We start from the raw sequence: 8554 nt of genomic DNA on the forward strand, positions 1-8554 counted from the left end.
CTAGCACACGTTCAGCTCGATGACGATCCCCGAACTCCGATCCAGCAAAGTGTCGGGGAAGAGTTCCGTCAGCACGATGGCGTGGTGACGATCTTGATGTTCTACTGTCGCAGGGCTTCGCCTAAGCACCACTACAATATTATCGAGGACTATGGTGGAAGGGGGCACCGCACACGGCTAAGAGAACGATCTTGGAGATCAACTTGTGTGTCTAGGGGTGCCCCTGCCCCCGTATATAAAGGAGCAAGGGGGGTGCGGCCGGCCCTAGGAGGAGGCGCACCGGAGGAGTCCTACTCCTACCAGGAGTAGGACTCCCCCCCCTTTCCCTAGTTGGATTAGGACTTGGGGGGAAGGAGGAGAGGGAAGAAAGGAAAGGGGGGGCGCCCCCCCTCCTTGTCCAATTCGGACTTGGGGGGGGAGGGGCGCGCGGCAGCCCCTAGGCCTCCTCTCCTCTTCCTCCACTAAGCCCATTAAGGCCCATTAGGTTACCGGGGAGTTCCAGTAACCTCCCGGTACTCCGGTAAAATGCCGATTTCATCCGGAACACTTCCGATGTCCAAACATAGGCTTCCAATATATCAATCTTTATGTATTGAACATTTCGAGACTCCTCGTCATGTCCGTGATCACATCCGAGACTCCGAACAAACTTCGGTACATCAAAATATATAAACTCATAATGACACTGTCATCATAACGTTAAGCGTGCGGACCCTACGGGTTCGAGAACAATGTAGACATGACCGAGACATGTCTCCGGTCAATAACCAATAGCGGAACCTGGATGCTCATATTGGCTCCCACATATTCTACGAAGACTTTTATCGGTCAGACCGCATAACAACATACTTTGTTCCCTTTGTCATCGGTATGTTACTTGTTCGAGATTCGATCGTCGGTATCTCAATACCTAGTTCAATCTCGTTACTGGCAAGTCTCTTTACTTATTTCGTAATACATCATCTCGCAACTAACTCATTAGTTGCAATGCTTGCAAGGCTTATGTGATGTGCATTACCGAGAGGGCCTAGAGATACCTCTCCGACAATCGGAGTGACAAATCCTAATCTCGAAATACGCCAACCCAACATGTACCTTTGGAGACACCTGTAGAGCTCCTTTATAATCACCCAGTTACGTTGTGACGTTTGGTAGCACACAAAGTGTTCCTCCGGCAAACGGGAGTTGCATAATCTCATAGTCATAGGAACATGTATAAGTCATGAAGAAAGCAATAGCAACATACTAAACGATTGGGTGCTAAGCTAATGAAATGGGTCATGTCAATCACATAATTCTCCTAATGATGTGATCCTCTTAATCAAATGACAACACATGTCTATGGTTAGGAAACATAACCATCTTTGATTAACGAGCTAGTCAAGTAGAGGCACACTAGTGACGTTTTAGTTTGTCTATGTATTCACACAAGTATTATATGTTTCCGGATAATACAATTCTAGCATGAATAATAAACATTTATCATGAGATAAGGAAATAAAATAATAACTTTATTATTGCCTCTAGGGCATATTTCCTTCAGCTCTAACGAAGCGGCGTGACCTAGGCCCCAGCAAACGAGACCACGGGACTCTTTACCGAAAAAGGGTTTCCCCCCGCTTTGTATTCCAAAACAACCAACCAACATAGTACACATCGCGACGCTGGGGCGAGCAGCACAACAAGCCCAAAGACAGAAAAGAGGAAGAACAAATGCCAACAACGACAGCTCGACAAAGCGTGGAAGGCCCGCCACCGCTGCGCCCTCCGGAAACACCCTACCACAGCCCAAGGCTCCGAGTGCCGCGTACCAAGCAGCACCTCCAAGAAAGTATGCGACGCTGACGACGCTGCTGCCCAGACGAGTCCTAGGGTTTCCCTCAGTATGCGGAGGAAAGTGGGGGATGGCTACCACTGACACCCATCAAGAAGGAATGGTGGCACCCGCCGGTGTCACCGCATCGGAGTCGGACGAACCGGTAAAGATTTCTCCCGCACACCAAACACCACTGCCCATCCGGAGCCTACCATCCAAACCACCGCCCAATGCGCCATCGCGGTTGCGCCGCCACCCACGCCGTCTCACTACGACACCAACACGAGGCCGAGTAGACCGGATAGAAGTGCCACACGACGAGAGCGGCAGCACCAAGGCCGAGCGGAAGGGAACCACCTCCACCGCGGTAGTGCGAGAAGCCTGCGCCTTCGGCACCATCGCGGTAGCCGACCGGACACGGCAGCAGGGCATACCAGGTCACCCTTGGCCTGCCCAGGCCCGAAACGGGCCCGCTATGCCCCGCCGGCCGTGCTGCAGCAGGCTAGCGTCGGCGTCGCCAGCACCCCGTCACGCAATGCCACGCCCCCGCCTCCCGAGAATCACGCCGTCGGCCGGCCTAGATCCAGATGGGCCCCCTAGGGCCTAGACCTGGGCCGAGCACCGCCGCCAGGACGTGTCGCAACGCCACCCCGCCGCCAACGATGGCGCCGCCGCCCAGCCGCCTACCCGCTCTGCGACGAGGAACCCCGCCGCCAGCTAGACCGTCGCCGCCTAGGAGCACCCACCGGTGCAGCTCCACCCCGCACCGGAGAGCTATTGAGAGGGGAAGGTCAGGAGGGCCGCCGCCACCAGCGCCCCCAGGGCCAGGCCGGCCGTGGGCACCAGCAACAGCGGCGGGAAGGAAGCGGAGAGGGGGACTTGAGGGGGAGAGATCGGCGCGCGGCCGGCCGCCCACGGGGCGACGCAGTCGCGAGAGCGGTCGTGGAGGACTCTGTATGAATATCACCACGGGACTCTTTTACCTTTCCTCTTCCTCCCTCCACGATGTGCCACCGACCGTGGCCCCCAGAAAACGAAACCACGGACTCCTTTCACACGCCGCTCTCGAAAATCCACCGCCACAGCCGCCGGGCGGACGTCTTCTCCGCCTCTCACGCTCGTCGCCGCCCCCTCTAACGCATCGCCTGTCTGCTGTCTCCACCTCGTCCGCATCCTTGGACACTGGTTTCTCAGGTATGACCTTTTCGTCACTCAGTGATTTGATTAATTAATCCGAAATAACCTCTACAAATTTTGGGTGAACAACCGGCAATCATCTATCTACATCCTCCTAATCTTCTTAACCTTTTTAACCCCGAACGTGAAAATTGGTACTGTGCAATTTTGGGTGCAAAGTTCAACCTTTTAACCCCAACGTGAAATTGGTAGACTTCCTTTCTCCTTTTTAGTTATTTTAATCGAATTGATGAGCTCCCACGCCTAGTTTGATAGGATACAACAGTACTAATTAACATTTTTGCGCTGGCATTGGCACTCAATATTTATTCTTGCACCAGAATACTTTTTTATTTCATTTCAAAATAATGTACTCCCTCCGTCCCATAATATAAGAACGTTTTTTACACTAGTGTAGTGTCAACATATAATATGGGAAGGAGGGAGTACTTCCTTATATGAGGGACATTGATGGAGTATATCTGGAAGTGCGTAAGTAACAAACAGCCACTTAGTGGTTCAGTAAACCTCTTTTTTTTTCAGAAGACGTTTTTACAGTTCAATTTAAACTGCAAAAACTTCTTATATTTAGTTACAGAGCTAGTATATTAGTTCAAGGACTATCAGCTGACATAAGACTTATATTGGGGACCCTTTGATTAATGTTGTTCGACAATCTTTTGTTGCCGGCAATGACTGAACATTTGGATTTTCTTTTGTTCCCCTTCAGTGTTAGGAATATGCTGAAAATTAAGAGAGCTGGTGATGATCTAACAGAAAGCTCCAAAAAGAACAGGAGAATCTGCACTGACGGAGCAGAGACACTTGATCTGTTGACTTCAGGTCTGCCGGCACTTCATCTTTCTATACATGTTTTATTACAACTCTATTGGAGCACTCACAATTGTGTTCCATCATTTTTTTAACTAGGTGAATTACATCCGGATGGCAGTTCGGAAGAACCGATTGATAGCTTTAGTGATTCTGGTCAAAGTGTCTGGAGTGAGCTCAGTAAAGAAGTCACCTCAAAAATTTCTAGAACTGTTGTCTCCCTTGCTTTGTCTGATGGTGACTATGCTGTCTTACTATAATTTTCTTAGTTTTAAAATATTTATCTTATTTAACAATATTAGTTACAGATGATTAAAATTTATATCTTGTGTAGGACATTCGGTGTTATTTGCATGCTCGGGCATAGCCTTGCAATGTGGGATGCAAGCCACAAGGTTTCTGTCTTCAGCAAGTTTGATTAAAGCTTTCAACGATAAAAAAAGAGAAGGCCATGATAGCTTGAAAGTTGGTGCTGCTAATCATCCTTCAGTTATTTTACTTGTTTGCTCAATATAATTGTCAGTTTGTCACCATTCAATACTTCTCCTGCTGTCTCATTACAGATTGAAGTGTGTCGCAACGGTGATGTTGCCAGAGGGTTATTGGGATACTATGATTTGGATCAGGGGATTGCTCTTGTCTACATAGTGTTCGTCACCCTTGGTGTTCATCCAGTGGGTCTTGATCATCAGGTGGAATTGCTTCCCAGTATGAAAGTACTAGCTGTCGCGCGTGCCAATTCTGACACATTAATGGCCACAAGTGGGATATTACCTAATGATTCAAGTGGATCTGAAGATGGCAAACAGCTTATGCTTTCCACTTGTAAAATCTCTGAGGTACACTTTCACCATGGTGTGAGTATTTTATCTGCAACTATATGCACTTGAAATATATAGCTCTGAGGCATATAAATCATGTTTTTATTATGTACCTCTTGTTCCATATCGTTCTTTTTTATTCAATGTAACCATTGTTGCCTCTTTATTTTTATTTTTTTTATTTCTAGGCTTGGGAAGGTGGGCCACTTTTTGATTATGATGGGAACCTTTTTGGCATGAACCTTTCTTTGGTTGCGGAAAGAACTTCCTTCGTGCCAAGGAGTACAATTATCAAATGGTTGGAGAAATTTAAGCCAAAAAGGGAAGTTGAGAGGTTCAGGTATATCTTGTGTGTTTTCTTGTATTTTTGCTTATGTTTGTCCAGCACTAATTCCATTTGTGCTAGGCTATATTGATTACCAAACATTTCGAGGCATATTAATTTTGCAAGAATCTGGATCGTGGGCGTAGGGTGTCATTCCTTTTGTGGTTTTATGCATCACACTTGTTATTTCCTTGCACTTTTCATTGTTTATTTATCCCTTCATAACAACTTGCTTGTTGGCTGCCTCTACCAAGAATACTCATCATTACTTCAAAGCTGAAGTTAGTAGCTTTTTTGTTCCTGCTTTATATTTATGTATGGTGTTCGTAGTTTCTTCCCACTTCCCTTTTTTATCCTCAGGTAACACATTAATGTTGAATGTACTCCCTCCGTTCCATAATTCTTGTGGAACTAAAACCACGACGAGAATTATAGAACGGAGGGAGTAGTAGATTTTTCTAATCTCATCCTGTTTCGGACTTAAAATGTGGTAAATAGTTGGATTTATGATCTTTTCCTGACCCTATAGGTTCTGTATAGTGCAATTGCTCAGTTCTCCTCACAACGTAGTCCTCTTTCTTCTCTTGCAATTCTGTTAATGTAGATGTTGCGTAGCGCTGATTTGGTCTATTTTACTTCTGGTTCGTACTCATGGGGATGTAAAATTTATTCCAAGTTTACTATGTCTTTCCAGTTCCCACAAGGATATGAAAATACAGAGGCCAGTGCAGCCCATGCCATATTGCACCTATGCAAGAGGTGAGCACACAGCCAGATATATTTTGCTGTTGTGCATTTTCTCATCATTTCTAGTGATATTGTTTCATAAGATCCTCACAAGTGATGCAAACTTAGCCTTTCACGTAAGCTGTTTAGCCTTTTTTATAGTTGTACTCTCATGGTGTCAATGCTAATCAGCTAACCTTATTACACTATCTTCATGGGTGTGTTCAACTTGGGGACATAGACAGATCTGGTGATCTAGACTCCTTGGGTTATCCAAAGCCATCAAAAACCATTGTCAGTGGTGAGTTGATGCTTATAAGTCGGTACTGCGTTGCACTTGTTTACAGCTTTCCTCTACCACTGACTACTATTGTGCCATCTAACATTGAACAGAGGGCTTGGTTTTGGTTAATACCTTCGAAGAGACTTTTGGTGACATATATGATTCTGGTAAAGGTATCTGGAGCCAACTCACAGAAATGGGTTCTCATAGTTTACCTCGACGAGTTGTCGCACTCGCTTCATTCAGCGGTAATATCTCAGTAATGTGCCTTTTACTATTCCACATTTGAACTTGGCTGTCAATCAAAACTGCGGTATATATACAGGAGAAAGGAGGTTTTTCGCATGCACAGGCTTATTTATTGAATGGAATGGATGCACCCCCATTCTGACTTCAGCGAGTTTGGTTAGTGATCCTAAAGATGGAAACAAGATTGCTGAAAAGTTGAAGGTTGGTTCTTGATGTGGTCCTTACATTTTCTGCTTAAGTCTCACAAGTGCCATTTGCAGATTGAAGTTTTGCTTCCAAACAATAAATGCAAAGAAGGGGAATTGCGATATTGTACTTTACACTACAATGTTGCTCTTGTCGTTGTCAAGGATTTCTGCTGTCTTCGTCCAGTTAGAATTCATGAAGATTGGTGGAATCCTCTAATTCTGGAAGATTCCAATGTAGTAGCTGTGGGGCGCTGCTTCAAATCTGGCAGGTTAATGGCTGCACATGGGAGACTAACTGACTGGTCAGGCGTGCTTGACTACAGAGATCTTAGGTACTCCAGTTGTAAGATCACTAAGGTTAGTACTGCTCGTGGAGCCGTGGGTTAATCTTATTTGATGTATCCGTCACATGATGTACTAGACCATATCTCTTTGGCAAAACAAATGGCAACTTCTCCATTCATATTGCTTTAATGACACCTTTTGTTTGCTAGGCTGGGATTGGTGGGCCTCTGATTGACTTTAAAGGGAGATTTGTTGGCATGAACTTCTATGATAAGAAAATAGGAACCCCGTTCTTGTTCAGGGATTGTATTATTCGAGTGCTGGCACATTTTAAGGAAAATGGGTATGTACACTGACTTTTTGTTTGGCATATTCAACTGCAGGACTTGAAATTTTGTGTTTTATCAAAGAGAAAAAGAAAAACTTTGCATTAAATCTGGCCTACTGTGTTTGACACAGGACTGTTGAAGTTGGCAGCGGTAAACCAATCAGGTGTGCATTATATTTACTCATCACTTTGATGTTTTGCATAAACAAAATCTGCCGATAACGTTACTGTGTGTGGAAAATGATTGGATAATGGAAATAGGTGGCCGGTGCCCATACCGTGTTGGCGTCATCCGGACGATGAGCTCAAAGATTCGCTCCCACTTGGCCACGGGGAAAAATCTGGGAGGTTTGGATTCACATATGTGGATGGAGACAGGGTTGACAACCATAGATCTCGTCATGCCCTTGATCTGCTCCGTTGAATTTGCGCTCTCCATGTGTTGAACCTGTTTGTTTGAGCTGTTAGAAGTTATCTCTCATCAAGCCATATCTCAATGTTTGGACCAATATTATGGTGTTCCATTTATGAGAGTGAATATACTTCATCTAGAGCTCTGGTGGTGTTTGCTAGTTTCTGTGGTAGCTGAACATTTTATGCGTCCTCGGGCAGCATTTGCACGGGAAAGCAAACGGAGTGTAGTAATTGTTCATTTGTACTGTCATTGTTGAAATTTCTACATGTCTTCTGATTACATATTATTATAATGTTTTATCATGTTACTGAAACTGCATGGTTGTGTGCATTCCCCTAATGTTTCTTTGTACATAGTTGCTTCATGTTCTGGAATTGGAGAGTCAAAATATGACCTGAATCTTTTTAAGACGGGAGGGATTATGTTTTGCGTGACTAGCTGTAGGGGTGGGTGTTTCGATCTGAACCTAATTTGCTTTATTTAATTTGTGTTCTGCCTTGTATAGCAAGATGTCCACCTCTTGCCTCTTGTGCTGGTGTGTGTGCGGTAATATATAATCAATTTCATGTTCCCCATAGTAACTGACACATGTCACAGCTTTAAGATTTGTGCGTGAAATTGAAAGCACTAGAGAGCGTTTGCTCAAAAAACCACTCTCAGAAAACGTCAATTCTATAACATTTTCGTATTATATGTGGTTTCAGTTACCATTTTCGTATCCAAAATCCCGACAACCCTTTTTTATACTCGAGTATCAAAAATACATTGCAGGCAATTTACACAGCAACGTGCGGGCATCATCGAGTATGCTATTAAGAATGACACCGGCTAAGGCCCTAAAACATCTAACCAAACTGTAGATGGAACCATCCCCTTGATGTACGTCTTTACAGCCACGATCGACTCGCATGCCTCCTTGATATATGCCTCGTCCAAGGGAGAACATTTCCTAGATATATGGCCAGAGCACCGACGATTCACTTTTACAGTGTCTAATATAAGGCACTCAAGTGACGCTGAACTCTCTAGAATATGCCGTCACTAGTAGAAAATAGGGCTATGGTGAGCATTGGTCCCGGTTCGTGCGGCTAAGGCATTAGTCCCGGTTCAT

At 45.1% G+C, this 8554-nt stretch overlaps 1 protein-coding gene across 1 annotated transcript; it reads left to right on the forward strand.

The window, feature by feature from the left end:
- The first annotated feature begins 2849 nt into the window (after positions 1-2849).
- On the forward strand, positions 2850-7748 carry LOC125556369. Its single transcript, XM_048719120.1, has 13 exons — positions 2850-3010; positions 3723-3835; positions 3923-4060; positions 4158-4288; positions 4387-4662; positions 4833-4984; positions 5664-5728; positions 5937-5996; positions 6089-6226; positions 6304-6772; positions 6910-7043; positions 7160-7192; positions 7290-7748. The coding sequence occupies exons 2-10, from the start codon at positions 3733-3735 to the stop codon at positions 6438-6440; spliced, it is 1200 nt and encodes a 399-aa protein (XP_048575077.1). The 5' UTR covers positions 2850-3010; positions 3723-3732; the 3' UTR covers positions 6441-6772; positions 6910-7043; positions 7160-7192; positions 7290-7748.
- The last annotated feature ends 806 nt before the right edge of the window (positions 7749-8554 follow it).

This window comes from Triticum urartu, chromosome 5 (assembly GCF_003073215.2).
Source record: "Triticum urartu cultivar G1812 chromosome 5, Tu2.1, whole genome shotgun sequence".
NCBI lineage: Eukaryota > Viridiplantae > Streptophyta > Magnoliopsida > Poales > Poaceae > Triticum > Triticum urartu.